We start from the raw sequence: 27,350 nt of genomic DNA on the forward strand, positions 1-27,350 counted from the left end.
GATGTTGAGCATCCTTTCATGTGTTTGTTGGCAAGGAGCCTGATTCATCCAGCTCCGTTTTTTCCACTTAAGACTGCTTTGGCTATTCAGGGTCTTTTCTGTCTCCATACAAATTATAAGATGATTTGTTCTAGTTCCGTAAAAAATGCCATTGGTAATTTGATAGGGATTGCATTGAATCTGTAGATTGCTTTGGGTAGTATAGTCATTTTCACAATGTTGATTCTTCCCATCCAAGAACATGGTATATCTCTCCATCTGTTTGTATCATCTTTAATTTCTTTCATCAGTGTCTTATAGTTTTCTGCATACAGGTCTTTTGTCTCCTTTGGTAGGTTTATTCCCAGGTATTTTATTCTTTTTGTTGCAGTGGTAAATGGGAGTGTTTCCTTAACTTTTGTTTCAGATTTTGCATCATTAGTGTATAGGAATGCAAGAGATTTCTGTGCATTAATTTTGTATCCTGCTACTTTACCAAATTCATTGATTAGCTCTAGTAGTTTTCTGGCGGTATCTTTAGGATTCTCTATGTATAGTATCATGTCATTTGTGAACAGTGACAGTTTTACTTCTTCTTTTCCAGTTTGGATTCCTTTTGTTTCTTTTTCTTCCCTGATTGCTGTGACTAAAACTTCCAAAGCTATGTTGAATAATATTGGTGAGAGTGGACAACCTTGTCTTGTTCCTGATCTTAATAGAAATGGTTTCAGTTTTTCACCATTGAGTATGATGTTAGCTGTGGGTTTGTCATATATGGCCTTTATTATGTTGAGGTAAGTTCCCTCTATGCCTACTTTCTGGAGGGTTTTTATCAAGAGTATGTGTTGAATTTTGTCAAAAGCTTTTTCTGCATCTATTGAGATGATCATATGGTTTTTTCCTTCAGTGTGTTAATATGGTTTATCATATTATTGATTTGCATATATTGAAGAATCCTTGCATTCTGGGATAAACCCCACTTGATCATGGTATATGATCCTTTTAATGTGCTGTTGGATTCTGTTTGCTCGTATTTTGTTGAGGATTTTGGCATCTGTGTTCATCAGTGAAAATTTTTGATAGTTTGATTAATATGTGTCTTGGCATTTTTCTCCTTGGATTTATCCTGTATGGTACTCTGAGCTTCCTGGACTTGATTGACTATTTCTTTACCCATATGAGGGACGTTTTCAACTATAATCTCTTCAGATATTTTCTCAGTTCCTTTTTTTTTCTCTTCTTCTTCTGGGACCCCTATATTTCAAATGTTGGTGCATTTAATGTTATCCCAGAGGTCTCTGAGATTGTCCTCAATTCTTTTCTTTCTTTTTTCTTTATTCTGCTCTGTGGTAGTTATTTCCACTATTTTATCTTCCAGGTCACTTATCCATTCTTCTGCCTCAGTTATTCTGCTATTGATTCCTTTTAAAGAATTTTTAATTTCTTTTATTGTGTTGTTCATCATTGTTTCTTTGCTCTTTAGTTCTTCTAGGTCCTTGTTAAACGTTTCTTGTATTTTCTCCATTCTATTTCCAAGATTTTGGATCATCTTTACTATCACTATTCTGAATTCTTTTTCAGGTAGACTGCCTATTTCCTCTTCATTTGTTTGGTCTGGTGAGTTTTTACCTTGCTCCTTCATCTGCTGTGTATTTCTCTGTCTTCTCATTTTGCTTAACTTACTGTGTTTGGGGTCTCCATTTCACAGGCTGCATGTTCGTAGTTCCCATTGTTTTTGATGTCTGCTCCCAGTGGGTAAGGTTGGTTCAGTGGGTTGTGTAGGCTTCCTGGTGGAGGGGACTGGTGCCTGTGTTCTAGTGGATGAGGCTGGATCTTGTCTTTCTGGTGGGCAGGCCCACGTCTGATGGTGTGTTTTGGGGTATCTGTGAACTTATTATGATTTTAGGCAGCCTCTCTGCTAATGGGTGGGGTTGTGTTCCTGTCTTGCTAGTTGTTTGGCATGGGGTGTCCAGCACTGTTGCTTGCTGGCTGTTGAGTGGAGCTGGGTCTTCGTGTTGAGATGGAGATCTCTGGGAGAGTTTTTGCTGCTTGATATTACATGGGGCCAGTGTCCTGAACTCGGCTCTCCCACCTCAGAGGCTCAGGCCTGACGCCCGACCAGAGCACCAAGACCCTGTCAGCCACACGGTCTCTCTTCAGAAGACAGGGCTGGGCCTTGAGAGAGACAGAAGACTTGGAAATGTGTGGGTGGTATCTGCAGTCAAAAGTTCTCAGTTCCAGTGCTGACTTTCCTGCTAACCAGGTCTTTGGCTTCTGTTTCTTTATCTGCTAGCGTCGGAGGGTCTCCTGCAGAGGCAGGAGGTGGCTGTGGCTCACCATCAAAAATCCCCTAATTGTTAAATATTTATACTGAAAGAAAAAAATAATGTATGGTAGCCAAGGCATGTGCTACATTTATAGAAAGAGGCTGCTTTTACATAGGATACACCTAGATAATCTCATATCCTTACCAAAAGAAGTCTTTGCTTTGTGAATTGTAGTTTAATCACAGATTTTTAGTTTGGAATAAGAATGATTTGAGGAGGACTGAGGGTGTTCAGCCACATTTTAAAAGAAAAGCCAGGATGGTGATTTGAGCATGAAGTGAAAGCCCTAACGTTTGAAAGGAAATGAAGAGAATGGGTCAGTCTGCTAGTGTAGCTATTTTTCCCTGTGATTAGGAACCCAAGGAAGTACATGCACTTCAGGAAACAGGGATGGTGCCTAAATTGCCCGGGATGAATCGTAAAGATTCAAACTGAAAAATTGATAGTGAAGTAATCTCCTATTTTATAATAATACAACTTGTTAAGGAACAAAGTTCAACTGAGTAAATTTTAAAGATCTTGTTGGCTTTATTCAGCGATTCATGAATCCAGCAGCATCCCCTTGACTTTTGTAGGTGGAAGGGAGCGGGAACAGCGAAGTCTTACTTGGCATTTGCTGATTGGTTAAAGCAGGGTTATTTCCTTACACGGAGCAAAGAGAGGTGTTGGGGCCCAGCCGGGTAACTTGTGCTGAGCAGGAAGTGCTGACTGGTTGACCTAGGCCTTCCTTTTCTGGGAGAGCCAAGCAGAGAAAATTTAGTTATTTTCAGGCTTGCTAACATGGGGCTTAGCATGAGTGACTCCATCTTGTGCCCAGTCTGGTTACTTTAACAGACTGCACATTTTATAACCTTTGATAGTATCACAGGGTGAGAATACCACTCAATAACTGAAACAAAAATCACAAAGCTGAATTTATTGCTTATTTAAGAAAGTGAACTTTGCTGGTCAAGGACATTCTCTTTGAGTGGATCATATGGAGGGTTTTTAGGTTGCTAGGAGCTCAGGGGTTGGGCTTTCAGAGGCAGGAGTGAGTTGACGTCAGCTGTGTGTGGTTGTGAAGGCGAGACTGTTGTTGACTGGTTGGCACTCAGAAGTGTGTTCCTGGTGTGAGTCCCTACCTGACTAGCTGACTCGCAGAAGCCAAGAGCTATCTCAGATTGGTTGACTTGCAGAAGTGAGTTCACTCATTGTTTTACTGGAATATTTTTTGAAGTGTTTCATTTATTGCTTCGTGGAGTGGCTCACAATCTCACTCGTCTCTGGTTGTCAGAAATTACTGAAAACCAGTGTTTAGAAATCCTCTGACTAATCCATCCTTAGGATATACAAAGCATTTCTGGGGGGAAATGTATTATGTTTTTTTGTTGTTTTTGCTATAATATTGTTACTATTAATCAACGTGGTTTAAGTGGTGTAGCCACAAAGTCTACTATAACTTGTTTTAATTGCACCTTTTGTCAATCCTGTTCATCGAAGTTAGTCAGCTTGTTCACATATAGAATAATAATTAACTGGCTTGACCAATGTTCTGTATTAGACTAGTGGTAGAAATTAAAATGGAAATAGTGCTTTGTTTACGAAGCTCTTTAACCAAATCTCATCTAAAATCATTGCAACCCTGTAAGGTAGGCATTGTCATTGTCATTTTACAGAGGAGAAAACTGACTCACCTAAGTTTAAGGCAGTTAAGTGATTGCCTAAGGTCAAGGTCACTTAGGCAAGTGTGTCAAGGCCAAGATTTCAACCAGGGCTTAAAGTTGTTAGATTTTACTATTAACTTACTTAATGGTATTTATTATGTCTTATTCTCAATATTCAGTGTCTTCTTCAGAAGCAAGTTCAAAAATTACTTTCTTCCAGAATGTTTTCTCTGATTAACATTTACAGGTGTTTATGTACTGAAACCATTTTATAAATATAAGAATAGAGTTCTAAACACAGGTGTATGAAATTTTAGCCATAAATAGACCCCTTAATTGTCTTACTTATTTTTTGTTACTCTGTGGCTTGTGTTTCGTTTGTTTGTTGGATTGATTTTTGGCCTTTTATTATTATATTACAGTTCCACACCAGCATCTTGCAAGTTTCAATCCCTTCATTATTGCCAGCATCTAAAGGCTTGGAAACTTCTGAAAAAGTGAAATTACCTCCTAAGCCAGAGACTTCATTTGAGGAGAAGTATATGTCACTTATGATCTAACACTACGATATAAATACCCAGAAAAGTAGATCCACCAAAAGCAGGGGTGCACTGCATTTATTTTCAGATATAATCTTTTACCCAGAGAAGCAAGAAACAGCAAGACTTGTACCAGGGAACCCCATGCAGTTCTGTATTATTAAAATAAAAGGTGTGAAGTAGGAAGTAACTGGAGATGAGACTGGGGAGGTGTGCTGATTAGGTTAGAGAGGGATTTTAGGGAACTTGGATTTTATATCCTAGGTCATAGGTGGCCATCAAAGGATTGCAAGCAGAATAGAGGCAGTCATGTATGTGCCTGAGGCTGTTTGGAAGACGCTGTGTAGGAGACAGGAGAGGGATACAGTAGTTCCTCTGTAGGCAAATAGAATTTGGGGGGACCATCTTCCCAAATTAATTGCCTAATCTTACAATTAGATCAAGTAAAATTAAATAGAATATCAAAAAATAGAGAAATAACTGTCCTTGCATAGTTTTTTGTTTTTTGACAATTCTGTTCAGTTGGAATATGTATGGTCTTTTTTTTGTTTTATGAAGCTCATAAATACCTTTTTTCTTTAATATTTTAGTGATGGGAAACTAATCCTTGGTTCTGCTGTTGAAACTCAACTATGCGATAGTCTTTCGTAAGTTCTGTTTTATCAAATGTAAAAAAATATGATTGATGCTTGGGAAAGAGGAAGCTTCTGTTACACTAACAATGATTAGTATTAAAAGCAAATGACTCTGAGGCATGAATGAACTAATGCAGCCGTAATGATCGGGTCGGGGGGCGTGGAGAGGGGTTTGTAAAGTAACACATCAACACTGGCTCTTTTACCATTATCTCGTGCCAGGTTTCTGCCATCATAGCCTTTCTTCATCAGTTTTCATTTGAAGTTCAGTGCTTTTAATTTCATTTTTGTACTGACTTATATTCTGGATATAAGTGTATCAGAAAAGCATCGCAGAGAATGATGCGATGGCTGGCAAGGCTGCCATGGTTTTTTGCACTTTCAACTTAATAAACTGACCTAATAGCTAAGTTTATCCAAGTTAATGTCTGTATTACATTAGGAAAATCTATTTTCAGAGCAGTACTCCAAGATGAGATCTTTTCTTTGCTCTCCATTATCTTTTACTGTATTTGGTAGTCGACATTTCTAGCAACTTATTTACACATAAATACATGAGAAATGCCTTGTAAAGGTTTTGTTGGTGTAGTATATTATTCTGTGTCTTAGAGCAAAGATGTTACTTTTTTCCCTCTGTTTTTAAACTGGTCACATACTCCTGCCTTCAGTTTTTGAGTAACACCAGCTCCGTATAATTGAATGCTACTTATGTGAAAGAGAAAGGCTGTCCAGATGTTCACACTGTCACTCTGCCTTTACTAGGATTGTAAGTGAGTTATTATAGGCAACAATAGGGATTCCTCTATGATGCTTGATTAGAACTGTAAAATGAAGTGCTTTGCCAGACTCAGAAAATTGATTCCTTTGTAAATTGGAAAGTAAAACGTCTGTCCTGTATTTTCATTAGGAGTATTATATATAAAAAGTACACGAGTATTTTAAAAGTCCCTGGTGTGAATGTGTATTTGCAACGGATACGCCACTAGTCCATGGAAAACACTGGTTTATTTTCAAATATTTACATCACAGGATAGTCCTAAGTGTTTTTCCAGCTATTCTGACATGTGCGGAACATTTAGAGTTATTGGCAGGGCCGTTAACCACCCCTGCTTTTAAAAGAACTGAACATTATAATTTAGTTAAGCACATAAGTGACTGCCTAAATCCAGATTTTCTTTTATTTCCAGGTTTCCACTCACATACAATCTTAGTTTCTTTCCCAGGCATTCTACTTAGAAACAGGGACACCAGAGCCACTTATTATTAATGATAATTGTCATTATTGTTATTTTTAGAACTTCAAGTCTGCAAAAGTCTAGCAGCCTGGGCAATCTGAAGAAAGAGTCATCAGACGGGGTTGGTCCTGTGTTTTTTCTGTCTGTTACCCTGAGAAGAAAACATTTAGGAATCTTCATCTTTCCCTGTTTGTGGTTTCAATAATGGAAAATTATTAGATACCATAGTTAATGATAAATATTAAGAAATATGAGTATAAAAGATTGAAAGTAAAGCCCAAAGTGGAGACTTTAATAAAACATTGTAGGAAATAAATGAAGGTGAGATTTTGTACCTTAGGAATAGATGTAAATTGATTTTAATTTGTTGAATTATATATATGTGAGAAATTCTGACTAGATAAAGGATTCCTATAACAATCTTAAATACTGTTGTTGTTTTGAACAGGAAAAGGAGTCTATTCCGAAGACTTCAGAGGTAATTTTTATGTCCAGATTACAATGTAAAAATGTTTGGGAGTTCTAATATGCGTAGTAGACTTCCTAATACATAATACATAAGACTGCTTAATACATAATACGTAAGACTGCTTAAATGTCTCCAATAAACCAAAACTCTCAGAATCTGCAAAACATGCCAAATGAATGAAGCCCAACACAAAAGATCACATATGACATGAATCCATCTATGTGAAATACTAGAATAAGTAAATCCGTAGAGATAGAACACAGACTGATGGTTGCCAGAGGTTGGCAAGAGACGAATGGGGAGAAACTGCTTAGTGAGTAAGTTTTACTTTAGAATGATGGAAATGTTTTGGAACTAGATAGAGGTGTTGGTTACACAACACTGTGAATGTGATAAATGCCACAGAATTGCTCACTTTAAAATAGTTACTTTTGGGGCTTCCCTGGTGGCGCAGTGGTTGAGAATCTGCCTGCTAATGCAGGGGACGCTGGTTCGAGCCTTGGTCTGGGAAGATCCCACATGCCGCGGAGCAACTAGGCCTGTGAGCCACAACTACTGAGCCTGTGCTCCACAATAAGAGAGGCCGCAATAGTGAGAGGCCCGCGCACCGCGATGAAGAGTGGCCCCCGCTTGCCACAACTAGAGAAAGCCCTCGCATAGAAACGAAGACCCAACACAGCCAAAAATAAATAAATAAACAAATGTGGGGTTTAAAAAAAAAAAAAAGGAAAAAAGAATATTAAAATAGTTACTTTTATGTTATATGACTTTCACCTCAGTAAGTTATTGAAAACAACAAAAACAAAGCCCCAAACTCCCATTCACGCTATTTGATGATCATAATGACCATACCCGGCCTTCCTTAGACTTCACAGAAAGCCCTTCTTAGAAAGATCACCAGCTGTTTATTTTATATAGCCACTGTCCATCTACAGCTAACATTCTGGTATTTTTAAACACATCATCGGCATGGGCTCTGGTTCTTCTTTCGTCTGATTTTCGGTCATTAACCTTGCACAGGTCACGGTCCGGTAGACATACTATCCCCAGATGCAGTCCCTTGACTGTTGGCTCTTAGTGCCTTGAGTTGTGATATACATATAACTGACAAAACACAGACAGTGGACACAGCTGTAATTCAAGCCAATGTTCTTTTTGTCTTGCTAATTCAATAAGTGGTGTGAAATGATTTTGGCATCAGCATTAAGACATAGATAACAGTACCACTGCATTGTGGCATTTGTACATTTTTAGTTACTATGAATGGTAGATATATAGAGGAAAATAACCACCTTAAAAGCCCGTATCCCCCCACCCTTCTCTCCACTTCTTCAAAAAAGAAAGAGAGGACAAGAGATGTTCAAGAAATGAGAACATGCAAACAAAAGAATCCTTGGATAGTACTAAAACAATATAAGAGACCATGTTACTATAACTGCCAATTCAAATAACCAAAAAGCTCAAAAATAAGCTACAGGCATACCTCGGAGATATTGCAGGTGCAGGTCCAGGCCACCATAATAATGCAGATATTGCAATGAAATAAATGTTGCAATAAAGTGAGTCACACAAATTCTTTGGTTTCCCAGTGCATATAAAATTTATGTTTACACTCTACTGTAGTCTGTTACATCTGCAGTAGCAGTATGTGTAAAAAAAGGCAATGTACATACCTTCATTAAAAAGTGCTTTATTGCTGAAAAACGCTAACTCTCATCTGAGCCTTAAGCAAGTTGTAATCTTTTTGCAATAGTAACATCAAAAGTCATGTCACAGATCTCCATATAATAATGAAAAAGTTTGAAATATTGTGAGAATTACCAAAATGTGACATAGGGACACAAAATGAGCAAAAGCTCTTGGAAAAATGGCACCAATGCAGGGTTGCCACAAACTTTCAGTTTGTAAAAACACAATATCTACGAGGCACGATAAAGCGAGATGCAATAAAATGAGGTATGCCTGTATTTAAAAATCACAATTGAAGTTCTTGAAAACGATCCTGAGATATTGTAAAGATCTGAAGTGGCTTCTGAATCGATCAAGAAAAATTTAATTTTAGTGGGTTTAGTTAAGCGTATCTGAACGTATCACAGTCTTTGAAACTGGTGATCCGTGTTTGGTAACTCACAGGCAAGATGTGAATATAACCCAGAATCCTGTTTCAAAAAATATATATTTTAAGCAGTTGCTGATTTTGCTTTCATTTTATTATTAATTCTTTGAGAGGAATATTTAAAATAACTGGAGTAGAAACTCTTTATACTGCTTGTATAGAAGCTTGGGACTAATGCCTACTTTATAGAATAATTACATTATATTGGGCTTCTACCGATGTAGTTATAAAGACTGAGAACTGTATCGTAGCCAAATCTTTGTCATAAATGATAGAAAAGTAGGAAATCTACTGCTAGTTACATAATATTTTATCTCCATGTCTGTGAGGCAAATAAAATTAAAATAAAATTTGAGAATGTCTAAATCTGTCCTAAATATTTAAAGCCCTAAATACATAGATTAAGATCAGAGATGAACATGTCTTTGTTGTTGTTCCTTAAGTAGCTTTCAGAACTGACCTTTTTTAACCTCTAACAAGGCATGTGACGTTCGTAGTCAATTTGTTAGTTCAGTTATTCTTTTAAATAAAATCACGTGTGTAACATATTTAGTACTGTGCCGGGCACGTACTAATAATGACGCACATCCATGCTGTGTCACATTTCTTATCACTTCTCTTTCAGGCTAAAGCTCTGGTAGAAAGTAGCCCATTTGGGAGCCTCCCTCACAAAGCTCCGGGACACAATGCCTCTGTGGATGACAATCCCTTTGGCACTCGAAAAACCAGATCTTCCTTTGGTCGTGGCTTTTTTAAAATCAAAAGTAACAAGAGGACAGCAAGTGCGCCAAACTTGGGTATGTGTGGCCAAAATGCCTTTGCCTTAATTCTTCCAGAGTGAGGAAAAGATCTATCTTTTCCCTTATTCATCTATTTGTACATTTCTCTTTCTCAGAAATGACGGTGAATGACTTGGGGGAAAAGTTAGCAAAAAATGCTTCCATGGGCTTAATTCAGAGGTAAAGATAGTGTGGACTTTCTCACCCTGCTCTCTGTTCTGGGTGTAAACTTAGAGGAAAGACCAAAAACTGTGATTCTGTCTGACGTCATTACAAGCAGTTTCCCATCTATTCCGAAAGAGGATAAAATTAACCCCATATTGACACAGCTAATGGAGTCTGTGTGTAGCGTGGGAAGCACAGTGCGGTGCCCGCCTTCCCTCCCACCGTGTGTATTTTATGAGCAGGAGTTTGATCTGTGTCTCATTTTGTCGTTCCCCTGTGTTCTCTCCATTGGGCTGCGTGTGATTGTGTGCGTTGTTGGGATTTCTGAAGATCGTAAGCGAAGTGCCAGTGCACCCACCTTAGGTACCGTACCCCTGCATGCCTCTTCGCCGGCGCCTCGCTCCCAGCCGCGCTAATCCCTGCTCTTGGGCGTCTGTCATCTCTAGAAAGTGAGCTGGCAGCATCAGAAAACGGAGTCCTCTACTCCAGAGTGTTCCTTTCACCTTCCGCTCAAAAGGACTCTCTATAGAGCCTTTGCTTCCAAGCCTAAACGCTGCTGTAACCCATGCTAATGGCACCTTGCGAGCAGCTCTGCGAGGACCTAGATGTGCCCAGTGGCCATCCGAGTGCAGGGCAGGAGTGCCCTGGTGTCATAAATCCAGCTCGTTCACCCCGAAGCACATATCACATCACACTAACTCTCGGGGCCTTGCGACTCCTTCTCCGTGGTAACGTTTCCCCAGCCTCCAGAAAGAAATGTTTGTAGCCAAACAGGTCTGTGGAAGACATTGAAGATGTTCATTTTAGACTAACTTCTCTTAGGGGAACATTCTTCTGACGCATTATTGCTTTGAAGTTGCGGGTGACATTTAGTGACAGCAGAGGTAACTTTATGCGATATCTGAGGAGTCACCCCCAAAGCGATTTTAGGAGAGGGGAAGCTCAGTTTTCCTCTTTAAAGGGCAGAATACAGTAGGAGAAAAATCCTCAAAATAAAAATAAAAACAGGATGCTTTTAAAATAAAGCTGGGCTGGGCAGCATTTTCAGGGACACCTGTAACCGTCATGGCTGTAGGGGTTGAATGGAAATGTTCTTTTGGGTTTTCCCAATAGGTCCTATTACCTTGTATAGATATCCACAGAGGTATTCATGTAGATCAGCAAAGGTGACTTCTCTCTGTACCCTTAAATGTCCAGAATGAACACAGGGTGAATAAAAATGATCTCTTCAGACAACTATTTTCAAATGTTTTTGCATCTTTCTTAGAAGAAACACATTGTCAAGGCTAAGAGGCAAATGCTGCTTACCATAACCTGTAATCACGGCTCTGCTTCATAGAAAAGTCAGCCTCTGCAACTTTCAGATCTTGCTGAAACACTGTCCCTGTGGTTTTTGTACAACTTTTACTTTGCTGTATAAAAGTGCACATTCTCACATTGAGGAAACAGCATTCCTTGTGTTTGCTAGTGTGGGATCGTCTGTTAAAAGACAGCTAAAAGAACTAGGACAGTTGATGCTAGGAGGTCTGAGAGTAGCAGACTTGGATGTTATTGTTTGATGGCAGAATCAGCTGGCATTGATTTATACCAAATGAAAAATTTATGAAGACCCAGTTCATTCTTCTCTCAGTGTCTGAAACATTACATTATAAATAGGAATACATTTCTTATATAAAGAATTGCCAGGACTTGGTAAACAATTTGATGTAAATGCCAAAGGAAAGGAGGGAATGAAAAGAAAATGACAGAGTTTGGACTGGAATAACAGGGAGAAAATGAACTAGTATTAATGCAATATGAAATACAAAAATGTAAGAGAAGACTCTCAGGAAAATTGGATGGATTTGTTGAGTCCAAGATATCCCTGGCACATCAAATTGGGAATATCCACAGACATTCAGATGCTGAAGCTGGGGAGAGAGATTATTAGGCTCAGAGATTCTGATACCAGCTGCTTATAAATGAGCAAAGCCATCATTTCGTGCTGAGCATAGAGTGCGTGAGCTTGTCAAAAGATCGTGCAGAGGGAGCCCAGGACAGAATCTTGGAGTGGAAGAAGAAGAGAAAACAGTGGTACAGCAAAGAAACTTTCAGATGACAGATCTAGAAGCATGTCATGTCAGGAAGCTAAAGGAGATGACAGTTTTGGAGGAGGTAGTCAACAGTACCAAGTGCTGTAGCAAGATTGAGTATAATTTCATTACGAATTCAGATCAGTCAAGGAAAGAATATGGTAATCCTATCCCACCTTTGAATCTCGAAGAAGTTGTAATTTGTAAGTCAATGAACTTGGTACACAATAGAGTAGGCTGTAGAGCAGAACATAGATTTGTGTTCCATTTTTAATATTTGCAGGGTGTTCTTTGTAAGTCACTGGTTTATAGGCCAACAGAAGAATTCTTAACAGTTGCTTAAACCAAGGAGGTTAACATCTAGTCATGTTCATTCCATATTTTAAAATTCACCAAGTTTGTATCCTGTTCTTGGAATAGCTGAAACAGAGAAGGAGACACCTGAGCACTTAGATCTGGCTGGTATGTCGTCTCAGCCAAAAGATCCACAGGGGAGCAGTCCCTTCCAGATATCGCCACCGTCGCCGGATTCCAAAAAGAAATCTAGGGGTATCATGAGACTCTTTGGAAAGTAAGTAACAGAGCTTTGTCCTATATGTGGCTCAAATGTAGGCGTAAATGGGAAATTGGCTGAAAATAGTTACGAAATTGTAAGGCTTTTGTGATCCTTTTGTGGATGGAGATTGGGATTCATTAACTCATTGAATCTCAGTTAAAGTTTAAATCCAAATGTCTATTCTAACCATACGCAAGCGTCGGTTTAAAATGTTCTGATTAAAGTCGAAGGCTTCCTCAGGTCTAATGTGTTGTGTCTTCTTTTCAGACTCAGGAGAAGTCAATCAACTACATTTAACCCAGATGACATGTCTGAGCCTGAATTCAAAAGAGGAGGGACAAGGGCAACTGCAGGACCCCGACTGGGTTGGTCTCGAGATTTGGGACAATCTAACAGGTAAGAACAGTCAAACAAAGGGTCTTTTGCATCTCTACCCAAGCATCAAGGTCTCGTGAGCACCTGTGGTGTTAGTATTGACCCTGGGTTAGACAGTCAAATCCATTGCTTACTGCTGTGCCTTGTGGAAGGCTCCATCACCTTTAGAGCAGTGCAATTCGGCTGTGGTTGGTGAAAAACTGTACAGAAGATGAGGGCTCTGTGAGCTAGGTGAGGACCCAGAGCTAAAGTATCAGCAGCATCTGTACTAGAATGGCTCTTAAATTTTACATAGAAAACAGTTATTAGTACTCTAAAGCATAGCTCTGGAAAGATGGGATAGCATAATGGTTAAGAATAGGTTCTACAGACTTGTGGTTGCCAAGGGGGAGGGGAGGCGGGGGAGGGATGGATTGGGAGTTTGGGATTAGCAGATGCAAACCATTATATATAGGATGGATAAACAACAAGGTCCTACTGTGTAGCACAGGGAACTATATTCAACAGCCTGTAATAAAGCAGAATGGAAACGAATATGAAAAAGTAATATATAGATAGATATATATGTATACCTGAATTACTTTGCTGTACACTGGAAATTAACACAACACTGACTCAGCTGTACTTTACTTTAAAAAAAAAAGAATAGGTTCTAGAGACAGACTGCTTGGACCTGATTTCTGGCTTCTCCGCTTCCTACAAGCTGAGTGACCTTGAGCAATTGCTTCCATGCTCTGCACCTCTGTTTCCCATAGTATGAATTAGTACTTACCCCAAAAGATGATTGTGACGATTAAATGAGTTAACGTGTGTTAAGTATCTGGCAAATAATAACTGTTCAGTAAACATTAGTAATTGATACAGTCTGTGAAAACACTTAAAAGACATATATTCTCTCCGAATTCTTCAATTTATCAGGACTGTGTAATGTTTTTATCTATTAAGACTCTAAGAACTTTTCCTACACCCTTATCACAGTTTAGGGCTGTTTTGGAACTGCTATGTTGATTTGCTCAACATAAAAGAGGGTGGAGTTGGCAAATATATAGCACAAATCATTGATACTAAATCTTTTAAGATGATAATGGGCTAGAAACCTTTTACACATGGTCCTTCCCACCCAGGCAGAATGCTGGGCACAAGTTTCATCAAGGAGGAAACTCTCTTTGGCCTTCTTCAAATACCAAACAGTCTCATTTGCCATATGTTCTCTTTGTACACAGAAGAGGACTTGCTTGTGCTGTTTAAAAAAAAAAATTTCGTTCATCGCCACATTTTTTTTCCAAACAGGAACACTACTTGTAAAAACAGTAAAAGAAACTAACACAACATTGTAAGTCAACTATACTTTGATAGAAAAAAATTAATTAATTAAAAAAATAGTAAAAGAAAGCAGAAATTTACTTTGATTGTACTTTCTCGTACTCAGTGATGGCATATTGCCCTCTTCTCATTGAATACCATCTGGAGAGAAACCGTAATTCTACTAAAGTTAATTCAAGTTAGACTTGAGTTTCTTTCAGTCTGGCCTAGTGTTTTCTAATTGTAACTTCAATCTCTAAACAACATTAGCTGAAAGTAGTATAATAACTTGAGCTGTTGGTTTAACTCAGTCTTCTTCTATAAAACATGTTAAATCATGATGAATCTTTAGTGATTTTGTTTGACACGAAGACTGTGGTCTTACAAGGGAGCTTTCATCTCCAGTATCACTTACTCCACCAAATATGTACTAAAAATTAGGCTTCCCATAGTCAAATGTGTATCACCAGGGAATCTCCATGTCTATTGAATATGCAGTTGTTCAGCCCCGATGGTAACTTAGCGGATTGGCTTTTAATTGTTTTTCATGCGATTGTTCATTTTCCTGTAGTGACTTGGATATGCCATTTGCCAAGTGGACCAAGGAACAGGTTTGCAATTGGCTTGTGGAACAGGGCTTGGGGTCCTACCTGAACTCTGGCAAGCGCTGGATTGCATCTGGCCAAACGCTTTTGCAGGCTTCTCAGCAAGATCTAGAGAAGGTGAATGCTTCTCTATTTTGTTTGCACAATGGAGAGAGAGAGAGAGAGGAATATGAATGTAGATTTGTTTTATATTCCAAAAAGGGGAGTGGGTAGAGCCAGTAAGTATTCTAGAAAAAGTCTGAGTTTCTGCTTCATGATTATTTTAGCTCATGGACTTAAAGGGAGGACCTGGTCTTAATGATTCCTTATGAAACACTTAAGCCCCTGGGCATTTTAATGAAAAAATAATTATATAGACATAATAATAAAGCTTCAGTTCATATTTCTCAAAACCATTCTGTGGCTTTATCATTGGTCCATCTTTTCAGTGTAATATATGCGATTCAATTTCACTTTGCAAAAGGGAAAAAAAAGAGCCCTACACTTAATGTACAGCTATTTAACATTTCTTCCCATTTAGTACAAAACATTTAGTACAAAATAGGGGTAGAATTTCTGTTATGCATGCTACAGTTCCTATCTTGCAAAGGAAGGAGCCTAGTGGGGAATATCTAACATACCACTAAAACAACTGCAGTGGTCTTTCTAGGGGCCTTTTGTTCAGCAACATGTTACAGCCTGGGTTAGTATTCTGATTTAATGTAATTATTGGGTCTTCAATGCTGGCTTGACTTTCGAGGAATTTGCATCCTTTGCCAGTGGCATCCAGCCCATGTTGACAGAGTTGTAATGCCAGTGTTTTCTTTTTATTAATTCAGGAACTTGGAATCAAGCATTTACTTCATCGAAAGAAACTCCAGCTGGCACTGCAAGCCCTGGGATCCGAAGAAGAAACCAATCATGGAAAGCTGGATTTCAACTGGGTCACTAGTAAGAGGTTTTAAATCCATGAATGAGTGAACGAATGAATTTTATACACACACACACACACACACACACACACACACACACACACACACAGAGCTGCTTTTTCTTTTTTGTTGTTTTGTTTTGGTTTTTTGGTTTTTTTGATAGATCTTTATTGGAGTACAATTGCTTCCCATTACTGTGTTAGTTTCTGTTGCACAACAAAGCGAATCAGCCGTATGCATACACATGTCCCCACATCCCCTCCCTCTTGAGCCTGCCTCCCATCCTCCTTATCCCACCCCTCTGTGTCATCGCAAAGCACCGAGCCCATCTCCCTGTGCTATGCTGCTGCTTCCCACCAGCCAACTGTTTTACATCCGGTAGTGTGTATATGTCGATGCTACTCTCACTTCGCCCCAGCTTCCCCCTCCCACCCTATGTCCTCAAGTCCACTCTCTATGTCTACCTCTTTATTCCTACCCTGCAACTAGGTTCATCAGTACCTTTTTTTTTTTTCTTAGATTCCATATATATGCGTTAGCAGACGGTATTTGTTTTTCTCTTTCTGACTTACTTGACTCTGTATGACAGACTCTAGGTCCATCCACCTCACTACAAATAACTCAATTTCATTTCCTTTTATGGCTGAGTAATATCCCATTGTATATATGCGCCACATCTTCTTTATCCATTCATCTGTGGATGGACATTTAGGTTGGTTCCATGTCCTGGCTATTGTAAATAGTGCTGCAGTGAACATTGTGGTACATGTATCTTTTTGAATTATGGTTTTCTCTTTTTCATCACAAGAATGGTTGTTCTGTGGCTCATTAATGACACTCAGTTCTATCCTTAGGGTGGTTGGATGATATTGGTCTCCCCCAATACAAGACCCAGTTTGATGAAGGACGGGTAGATGGTCGAATGCTTCATTACATGACTGTTGTAAGTAACTCACTCCTGGGGTTTGGGGGGGATAAAACTGTTTTTCTCTGAAAAACACAGAAATAGGGTAAGCAAAATACAGTGTTTTCACAGTGATTCCACTGGAGTTTGAAGGGGTTGTTTTAACTTGAGGAGAGGGGCAGGCATATTTTTCTAAGTTGAAGTTGTAGGATTTGGTGATTGCAATAGCCTTGGGAAATGTTGAAATCCTCATTTAAGCTACGTGAAACCTAATTGAAACTAAGTTATCCAAAAAGTTGATTTTGTATATATACAATAACATAGACATTGAAGTGTACACTTTGAACGGGTAAAGTTTATGCTATGTGAATTATATGTCATAAAAATATTGAAAATGAGAGAATGTAAAGTTTTGCAGCCCTGGCAGTTTCTAAGGGATATGTTCCTATAAGCAGTGACCGCTCAAAAGGCTGGGACTTGTCTTCCACTGGGACTTTCTTTTCCCTTCCCTTCCACTTTTGAGCACTGTTTCCTGAAACCCCCAGTCCGTCTCACTTCAACCCAGTTCTGCTGGATTTACTGGAGTAAAGCAGAGATAGGCTTTCACTCTCATTCCTTCATTACTCTGTCCAATGGGTAGAAGGACTTTTCCCTACTTTATGGCAGTGGGGAAAGATGGGTTCCGGGAGGATTTGTTCTAGACTCCATGGTACTAGGAGTGTTCTGCCTAAGATGCTTTTATTTAAATGGCCTTTTGTGGATTCAACTACCACAAGTATCTTTTTAAAATAAGTTGAAAGTTTCAAACAGCTAACTTAACTTATTTAGGAATTTTTCAATATCAAAGAAATTTTGGGTTCAGCTCATTTTCTTCTCCATCCCTGAACCAAAGTCTGAACCGTGGTGGGCACATGATGTAAACTGAAGGTAAAATAACACGAGCGTGTGGCATGTTGCATACTTACTGTGTGCCAGACACTCTTTCAAACACTTTGCTCATAATTAATACTCAGTTCTCAGCACTCTGTTATCCCCAGCTTTCTGATGAGGAAACAAAAGAATTGAGAAATTGGGTAACTTAGCCAAGTTTCCACTGTTAGAAAGTAGTAGGAAGTCATAGAGCATTTGTGCCTGTTTGCCTGCCTATCTAGGTATGGGTATGTTCCTGTGGGAATGTGAGCAAATTAAGGCTGAAAATCACAAAAGGCAAATGTATAACCTTTGTGGCTATAAAAGAATAAATTACCTTAGAAAATTTGACCCCGGAAATCCTAAGTCACAAAAAGTCTGTTTGAAATTGGTATCCTGGATTGGATCCTGGGTCAGAAAAAGCACCTAGTAGAAACACTGGTGAAATCTGAATAAAACCTGTGTTTAATTGAATTTTATTATTGTGTGTGTTAATTTTTTAGTTTTGCTGAATGTCATGGTTATATAAGGTGTTAACATTAGAAGAAGCTGGATGAAGGGTCTGTGGGACTCTGTACTATCTTTGGCAACTCTTCTGTAAATCTAAAATTACTTAAAAGATTTTTTTAAATCTCCCCCTCAAAAAAGTGTGTCTTGATTTAAAAGAAATCCCTACTTTTAAAATCCCTTAAACTAAAATAATGAGCATTTAATTTACATTGTAAACATTATGCATAACCCACGGGGGAAATGTTTTGAATGGATGTCTCAATCTTAGATTAAAATACGTTAAATGCCCTTTCTAACTTATCCTCAGGCACTGTTTTTAAGACACTAATCTAGAAAAAAATTCAGGAAATAATTTTTCCTCAGTAAGTAGTCTTAAGGATTTAAACTGTTTTATAATTTTATTTTTAAAATATCTCTGTAATAGGTTAATTTTTTTCCTGTATAAGAAATGTGTTCTCGGTAAGGTGTGCCTAAAATGTATGTTTTCCTTGTTTATTTTCTGGGCGTGTTTGGAAGTAGATTGGTGCTTATCTTGACACGGGCCCCCCCACTCCCCCAAATCACCTTCTTCTAAAATAATTTGTTTTGGTGTGTTTGAAAAGTTCCCAGTAGCCACAGACTGGTAAAAGTTATTCCTTAAAGGAATCACTTGGTGATATATGTTGCTACATATAACTTCTTCATTTCTCTTCTCTCTTGCTTCTCACCAGAAGCTTTGCATTGATTAACATATAATTTTTCCAAAACTGTTCACAGCGTCTGCTAGATAAGCCACAATATTCTAGAACCAGAGATTTCTGGAGGCTGGGGGGATAGTGTAATAGGAGCACTCTTCTGGTTTTCCCCCAAACTGTGATGTGCCTTAGCTCAGAAAACCAGCTCTTGGTCATCGGTAAACATTGCTTGCTCTCAGTTATCTGTTTTATCAAATCAAATCATAGCAGGTCACCTTTTGTAGTAGCCTAGCGAGTGCTCTTCAAACTGTGTTTTTCAGAGCTGTGCAGTCCCACAATCTTATCTCAGTGGAAGAGAGAGAAACAGGTTGAAGTCAGCTTCAGTTGGGACAACATGAATTTTGGTTCCCTTCTATTGTATACTGGGGTCCTAGAGAAAATTATGTTCAGCACAGGAAGAACAGTTCTGTTACTACATAAAAGCTTTGAAAATCCTGACAGGCCCTTGAGGCCTATTGTTAGAGGTGCACTTCTACTTTTAATTGAGTTTTCTAAGGTTTCCCTGATAAGGTTCTCCCGCTCTAGGTCTGCTCAGTGAGTGCCTCTTTTTGTTTTGTTTTGCAGGATGACTTACTGTCTTTGAAGGTCATGAGCGTGCTCCATCATCTCAGTATCAAGAGGGCCATCCAGGTCCTGAGGATCAATAACTTTGAACCAAACTGTCTGCGGAGGCGACCCTCTGACGAGGTAGCATCTGAGGTTGAGGTTTACACAGCATACACATTCCGTGCATGTGACTGCCCGTGTGGAGACACTAAGACCCATTTCCTCTTGGAGGCTTCAGGGAAGGAAAGCGTCTGATTCCCTCAGAGCCTCAAATCCAGCCTCATTTACTTCTGAGGCTTTGTCTTCCTATATTCCTTCCTTTCCCCCCGTGATGGTTCTACCTGTATAACTGAAGCCAAGGATTGTGTTTTAGTTTTCCTTCCTCCTTTCTTGGGTGTATTTTATTTTCTTGCCTCCTTAAGCCCCAAAGTTAAGTATCACCGTAAAGACTACCTTTCCTAAAACACTGCTTTATTAGTGTGCAAGAAACTTAAAACTCTGGGACACCGATTCCTTAAAAGAGAATTCAAACTAGCAAACACCTTTTTACCTTTTTCTCTATCAACATTTAGTGGGATGTAGAACAACTCCGCTCCATGAGGCAGGATCTTCAGAATGAGCACACAGGTTTAATATTTGGAACCCCATAGTCAGTGCCTGAAGCTCTGGGTGGTGGTTTGTTCCCACAGAATAGCATCACCCCGTCAGAGGTTCAGCAGTGGACCAATCATCGCGTGATGGAGTGGCTGCGCTCCGTGGACTTGGCGGAATATGCCCCCAATCTCAGAGGCAGTGGTGTCCATGGTGGGCTCATGGTAAAACTCTGTTTTCATTTAAAACCAACTTCTTATATTTGAGTTTCCATTGGTCTAATGAGTAGGCTATTACCTGTTGGCTGGTCACGATCCTAAAGTCATCTAACTGAACTCTCCTGCAACATTTCTAGTGAATCTTTACATTCAGAGTATTCTGTCCCATATTTTTTATTTATATCATATAATTCTAGATTGGATTTAAACCCATTTCTCTTTTATTATCCTCTTTCATGTTGGATAACATCCGGCCACTGGCTCTTATATGATCATGTTTTAAAATCCCTGCAAAGATACAGACTATATTTCTGCACGCTGATGTTGCATAAGGAGTTGGCTCCCAAAGGTACCACTTCAGAGAGGCAGAAGCCCCAACTTTGTAATGCCTGGATGTCAGGACCAGCTCTACTTCTCACTAGCTTAGGCAAAACAAAGAAAAGAGATTTAAATTGAAGATCAAAGTCCATAGTGTATCTCACTGGGCTGTTGAGAGGGCCATTGGAGGTAACTAAATGAGAGAGCTTTGCAGATTATAAAGCACAATGCAGACATATATGGTACCTGGTGTCTTAAAGAATCTTGATTTTTCCTGTAGGTTCTAGAACCTCGTTTTAATGTGGAAACAATGGCTCAGTTACTGAACATCCCACCAAGCAAGACCCTGCTGCGAAGACATTTGGCCACTCATTTCAACCTTCTGATCGGTGCTGAGGCCCAACACCAGAAACGGGATGCCATGGAGTTACCCGATTATGTACTTTTAACAGCTACTGCCAAAGTGAAGGTTGGTTCAAGCTCCTACCATTTAATAGTTGCCTTTAGCAAAGGCTCAGTTTTGACTGTTACCTGGCTATCCCATTTTCTGATTGTGGATGGGTTGCAGGTAAATGCATCTTTAAGAGTAATTAGGAAAATGCATTTTTGAAGGTTTCCTTCTGGGGGTAGTCTTTGCTCAAATCATTTATTTTATTAGAGTTAACAGTATAAGGAACCTGATGTTGGCTTCTATAATTGATGTTTCGCCAGTGCAGAAAGCCCATGACTTGGGCCCAGTGTTGATTGCAGTTATCCTGTGGATAAATCAAGCGTAAGAGGAGGATTTCTTCTCATACTTATCATTAACCAGCCTTGCAAGCTAGGAAAAGATAATTAAGAAATGATCCACAGTAGACCAGCAGAGAATGGGTATCTCCAGATTTACCTGGATTCATGGATCATACCAAATTCAGATCACTTTTTCTTCTTTAAATCACTCTTCCGTGAGCTCTTCTGAGTCCGTTATCTCAACCAGCGGAATGTAGAGGTGGGGTTTATTGATTCCTCCACAAATGTGGCTCCTCCACAAACTTTTATTTTTTTTTAAAACCACTTTTACCTACCCGACACTTCCTCTTTAGCTCCCTTAAAAGATGTACCAGGGGCTTCCCCGGTGGCGCAGTGGTTGAGAGTCCACCTGCCAATGCAGGGGATGTGGGTTCGTGCCCCGGTCTGGGAGGATCCCGTGTGCCAGGGAGCGGCTGGGCCCGTGGGCCGTGGCCGCTGGGCCTGCGCGTCCGGAGCCTCTGCTCCACGGCGGGAGGGGCCACAGTGGTGAGGGGCCCGCGTACCGCAAAAACAAAAACAAAAACAACAAAAAAAAGATGTACCAGATTTAGGGGCTTCCCTGGTGGCGCAGTGGTGGAGAGTCCGCCTGCCGATGCAGGGGACACGGGTTCGTGCCCCGGTCCGGGAAGATCCCACATGCCGCGGAGCGGCTGGGCCCGTGAGCCATGGCTGCTGAGCCTGCGCGTCCGGAGCCCGTGCTCCGCAACAGGAGAGGCCACGACAGTGCGTACCGCAAAAAAAAAAAAAGATGTACCAGATTTGAAACCTCTGAGAGATTCTGTTCTATTTAAATTCTCAGCGTCAGCCTGATCACCATCTCCTTTTAACATGTAGTCTCAGGGACTATCCAGTGAAAAGATGGAGTTTCTCTTCTCTCACTGGAAATTCTCTCTCCAGTAGAGCGGGTTTCTTTTCAGCAGTTACCAGTCCTGTTATGGAAGCATAACAGGCATACAGGATAATCATAGCCTTACCCAAAAAGAAAATACAGTAATGGCCATTTTCTTTTGCTGATCTTAGATTCGAAAACCTTGCAAAATTGAATTCAGCCCTGAGAAATCTCATTGCATTAAGGTCTGTCTATCAAAACTAAGGCTCTTGGCATATTTTGCTTTTCACAGTGACTACCCAGCTAGTTGGTATGAATAAGAAGGACAAGGCTAATCTTCTGAGAGTCATAATAAGGATCCTTTATCACATTTGGATGTCAGTCATATGCCTAGGATGCCTTTGTTTTTCTTATACCCACTTAATCATCCAATTGCTTTTCTCTGTAGTGTGAATAATTAAATTATACGTGTTATTGGTCCTTTTCATATGAATTTTATCAAGTCCCTGGATGTTTTTGTTTGCTTTTCTTTTAAAGCCAAAGAAACTTACCTTCAGCAATTTTGGGAATCTGAGAAAGAAGAAACAGGAAGATGGGGAGGAATATGTTTGTCCAATGGAATTGGGACAGGCCTCAGGAGGTACATCTAAGAAAGGATTTAAGCCTGGTTTGGACATGCACCTGTATGATGAGGACGACTTGGACCGGTTAGAGCAGGTGAACGTAACCCTGTATACCTGTTTTAAAGTTCTTCCAGTATTGGGCTTCCCTGGTGGCGCAGTGGTTGAGAGTCTGCCTGCCGATGCAGGGGACACGGGTTCGTGCCCCGGTCCGGGAAGATCCCACATGTCGTGGAGCCCGTGAGCCGTGGCCGCTGAGCCTGCGCGTCCGGAGCCTGTGCTCCGCAATGGGAGAGACCACAACAGTGAGAGGCCCGCGTACCACAAAAAAAAAAAAGTTCTTCCAGTATTGAAACACTAAATGAAAACTTAGTGCACTGTGTCTACTAACCAAAGACATTTTCCTTAAATGCCTACAAATAAAGATAATAATATAATGATAAAAGTGAGCACTTAACAGATTGCTTACTACATCCCAGGCACTACCCTAAGCATGTAACGTGTTAATGTTCTGGGTAATCCTAATCCATGGGGAGTATTGTTATCCTCATTTTAGAGATAAGGAAACTGAGACACAGAATGGTTAAGTAACTTACACAAGATAGAAGAGCTGGCAGAATCACTGGGATTCTAACCTGCCCGGCTCGTTTCAAAGCCTGTGCTATTTTTACCTATGTTATACCGTCTCGGTGTTAAGGAAATCTATGTATTAAAACAAGTCAGGAATGGACAGCTCATACTCCTTAGCCTTTTCAGTATGAGGGCATGCATCTGAATATTGCCTTCTAATTAACAGTCCGCTGGTGCCATTGTCAACATCAGAGCATTAGGCTACATGTGCCAGTAAAGTGTTTCTTCTCATCTTTAGCATCCAGTTGCATTAGTGGGAGGAGATGCAACAGAAGTGTTCTGTTGCTCCTATCCCGTTCAGTACCACTTGCACTGTTTCTTCTTAGATTTGTGTTCATTTTGCTGTACTTTCCTTGAAATTATTGCAAATGAGTAGTCATGTCATGGTATGTTCATTGCAGATGGAAGACTCAGAAGGGACAGTGAGACAGATAGGCGCCTTCTCCGAGGGCATCAACAATCTAACCGTAAGTTGTAAAACGAATTTCAAATGTTCTTCTAAAAAGAAGTTTGACAGTGACCCCAAAGGACTGCTTGTGTAGTGGAGAGCGGGTGGTGCAGAGTGCGTGGCACTCGGTGTGTATGACTCCCACCTCCTTGTCTTCCAGCACATGTTAAAGGAAGACGAGATGTTTAAAGATTTTGCTGCCCGTTCCCCCAGCGCCAGCATCACCGATGAAGACTCAAATGTCTGACCGCAGCACCTGGATGAGCACCGGGAACCCTTCATCTTTGTTCTACTTTGTTTCTCAAACGGTCACAGTATCTACAATAAGCAACAGATTGTATATTGTTCATCGTTCCCACTTCTCGTTTAGAAGTGGAAATGGAAAGCAGGGAATAGGTGCCGATTCTAAAGTTGCCATGACAAATAAGACACTGGTGAATGAGAGTATAATTGTTTTTCCTCTATTTAATGTAAAGAAAAAAAATCTGTGATATATTATATTTAAAGTGTTGCATTTAATATGAGTATTTTGCCATAGTGTTTCCATCTACATTCACAGCGTGGAGGATTTGGGAAGCAGTAACCAGTGAGGGAATTTTTGACAGCACTGCAGCCCTTGAAGCGGGATGTTATATGCTTTCAAAATCAACGTGTGGAATTTCTTTAAGCATTCAGTGTGCCCACTAAATGCCAGCCACACCTCCACGTGCCTCCACATATTGTCCCATTTTTATATATTTTTCTAAATATATGTATATACTTAGTACATAGAACATAGAACTTTTATTTTGTGACATAAGGAAGATGGTAAAAAAGATCACATTAAAAAAAATACAGTGATCAAAATTTTCGTATACCAGCTGGTTCTTGGAGAGGTCATAAATGATCTTTCTTTCTCCAAAACTGAATTTAATGATGTTGATCATGCAGACTAAATTAGCATATATGACATACCCCTTCTTTGATGATACATCACAAAATTGTTGAATAGCTTTTTAAGAATTTCAACCTTAATTTTGGATCCTCTTACCTCATAAGGGAGAACTTGAGGGACATTTAAATACTATTAACTTGAATGCATTCAGAAACTCCCCCAAATTTTGTAGAGATAATTTCTGAAGAAACAAACAAAACAAAACAAAGCCCTTTACAGTATTAAGCTTCTTATCTTCTTCTTTGCTAAATATATCATTACATCAAAATACTGACAGTCTTCCTAATGTTATCAATTGTACATTTCTCAGGCTATTAGTGAATGGGATTTTTTTAAAAAGCTGAATACTTGTCTGAATATTTTGTCTCAATCAGAGTTCAGTAACTCAAAGCCTGCAAAATTAGTTTCATAATGGCTATATTGTGATGATAAAATGCAGTTCATGTTTTTCTGTAGCACAGGTCCCAGACATTCTTTATAAAGAAAATAGAAAGCTGCAACAAAAACTGTTATTATGTTTATTATTTTCTAGGGGCATTAGAAAGAATATTCTATTTTTTATTCAGTACTTTATCATTACTCATGATAGCCAATGGTGGTAAAGACAGGTTTTCACAAATTGGCATAGGGTGGGTAGTTCAGTATATGTCAGTGGACTTGCTTAATAAACTGTATTTGAATGTCAGTGGTATGATCTTTCAAGCTAACAAGTTACCGAGCTTTTCTTCAAGGAACCTGTGATACTAAATTACTATTTATGCATAACTAAAATACTTCAATGCTAATAACAATCTTTTGCCCCCTATCATTCATTATTTGGTAACCGTATTGGACTCTTACCGTATTTGTGTTTTATTTTAATGTGAATATGTGTCACCATTTGAAAAACAATTTGTTATTCAAGCCTGGTTAAAAATACCAGGAGACAGTTATAGATGCCAAGTATTCTTTATTCAGGACAATGTAACATCACTGATGATATGTGATATGGTTAAATTTTTTTGATGATATATATTTTATTTACAAAATATTATGCACTGCTGGTATTACCATATGAAAAGAAATAAAGTCAATTGATAATTGCCTCATATTTTTATCGTCTGTTACTTTCTTTTCCTTTGCTTGGAATAACCAGTAGCCTTTATTTCTGCCATAGAGAATAGTAACACCAACTCTTTATAGTTCACAAACTCCCATAAATTTGTTTGAGTAGGATTTACAGCATGTGTCAACACATAGAAATTTGAGGCCTTTGCTTGAGAAACTTCTGTATGAAAGGAAACACAGGCAGCTGAGCTGGGGGATGAGGACTCATGGCAGAGGGATATCAGAAAAGCAAAGGGAAATGACTTGCCTACAGGTTTGGAGAAGTTAGTTGCAGAAGGAAGTGAGTTCTATATGTATGGTTCTTTAAAGAACTAAGTACTATTTTTAATTAAAATAAAATTTGGAAAAAGGAAACATGTCTTGGAAGAGGTTACCAAATATTAAAATAGAGCGAATACAAGTAAAAGATAGATGGTTTTTTTGTGAAAGTTAATATCTCTAACTTAATAAACCAGCAGGAATCTGTATGAGTACAACACACCCAACAGGAAGACCTACATGTTTGTTTAGCTGTGTGTATATATGCTTCCCTGAAGAGTTAGAAAACTGGGACCATGTTAGCAGATGTGACTTCACTGCAAAACTCTTACTCTGAGAAAGGACAGTTCGCCTGTTTGATATGCGGAAGTAGTGCTGAGTGGGTGCAGGGAAAACGGGGCAAAAACCATCGCAGCAGTTGGCTCTAAAGGACGGCAAAGAGGTTCTCGACATCTGTGAGGTGGTCAGTGGAGCTATAGTCCGTGCAGCCCAGAAACTGAAGGAGTATCTTGGATTTGAAGACACGCTGACTAATCTATGCCCAGCTCCAAACACTCTCAATGAGATCTTCTTAATCCACTTCGTCACTTTCTGCCATGAAAAAGGCATTGACAACTGGCTTACTACCACCAAGATGACCAAACACCAAGCCTTACTGGTTGGGGCGGACTGGATTTGGACATTTTGGGCATCCGATAAGCAAATAAGGCTCCAGCTGGCAGTACAGACTCCCCTACAGATGTCTTTTCTTCCTCCCGTGGAATCTGAGCCTTGTGACCCCTCCAATCCAGAACCCAGGGGCAGAGGGGTCTTTCAGCAATAGAAGTAGGTTTGATAAGCTGGAAGAATTCTGTAACTTGATAGGAGAGGATTGTCTGGGCCTGTTTATCATCTTTGGTGTGCCAGGAAAGCCTAAAGACATCAGACATACTGTTGTCCTGGACAGTATCAAACGTGAGACAGTGAGGGGCCATCTGCCGGGAGGGACGGCCGTGGCACGATTCATCCTGGAAACTGAAGACTGTGTCTCCATCAGGGAACTGCTTGGAAACTGTCTGAGTAAGAAAGACGGGCTGAGAGAGGTGGGCAAGGTTTATATTAGCATCCTCTGAACTGGCTGTGTGAGATGAGACTGGCCTGTAAGATAAAAAGGAAAAAAATATTTTATTTTAATAAGCAAGTTCATCCTCTTGCATCATCCCCTCATGGGATTTCTTTTTTCTCCTCTCCCCTGACCCCACATTGAATGAAAACCATCACCTGGGTCAAAACATCTTAGTATCATGATTATGGACAG

The 27,350-nt window shown here is 39.6% G+C and overlaps 2 protein-coding genes across 10 annotated transcripts in view; both read left to right on the forward strand.

Moving 5' to 3' along the window:
* The window catches only part of PPFIBP1 (PPFIB scaffold protein 1), a 174,650-nt gene extending 148,872 nt beyond the window's left edge, over positions 1–25,778 (forward strand). For 6 of the 9 annotated variants that reach the window (XM_024733400.1, XM_024733404.1, XM_024733405.1 and 3 more), the window contains 17 exons: positions 4,372–4,487; positions 5,079–5,135; positions 6,419–6,479; positions 6,807–6,836; positions 9,569–9,740; positions 10,218–10,250; positions 12,380–12,530; positions 12,783–12,911; positions 14,764–14,914; positions 15,616–15,727; positions 16,563–16,651; positions 19,330–19,452; positions 20,001–20,126; positions 20,719–20,907; positions 22,594–22,773; positions 23,708–23,773; positions 23,915–25,778. In XM_024733400.1, the coding sequence (XP_024589168.1) occupies positions 4,372–4,487; positions 5,079–5,135; positions 6,419–6,479; positions 6,807–6,836; positions 9,569–9,740; positions 10,218–10,250; positions 12,380–12,530; positions 12,783–12,911; positions 14,764–14,914; positions 15,616–15,727; positions 16,563–16,651; positions 19,330–19,452; positions 20,001–20,126; positions 20,719–20,907; positions 22,594–22,773; positions 23,708–23,773; positions 23,915–24,001 (1,872 nt within the window). In that variant the 3' untranslated portion in view covers positions 24,002–25,778. The remainder of the gene's footprint in view (positions 1–4,371; positions 4,488–5,078; positions 5,136–6,418; positions 6,480–6,806; positions 6,837–9,568; positions 9,741–10,217; positions 10,251–12,379; positions 12,531–12,782; positions 12,912–14,763; positions 14,915–15,615; positions 15,728–16,562; positions 16,652–19,329; positions 19,453–20,000; positions 20,127–20,718; positions 20,908–22,593; positions 22,774–23,707; positions 23,774–23,914) is intronic. The other 3 variants (XM_024733406.1, XM_024733408.1, XM_024733407.1) reach the window with 1 other exon arrangement.
* On the forward strand, positions 25,271–27,165 carry REP15 (RAB15 effector protein). The gene is given in 3 exon segments (XM_024733160.1): positions 25,271–25,286; positions 26,443–26,855; positions 26,857–27,165. Coding segments are annotated over 3 exon segments (738 nt in total).
* The last annotated feature ends 185 nt before the right edge of the window (positions 27,166–27,350 follow it).

This window comes from Neophocaena asiaeorientalis, unplaced genomic scaffold (genome assembly GCF_003031525.2).
Source record: "Neophocaena asiaeorientalis asiaeorientalis breed wild unplaced genomic scaffold, Neophocaena_asiaeorientalis_V1.1 scaffold150, whole genome shotgun sequence".
Taxonomy (NCBI): domain Eukaryota; kingdom Metazoa; phylum Chordata; class Mammalia; order Artiodactyla; family Phocoenidae; genus Neophocaena; species Neophocaena asiaeorientalis.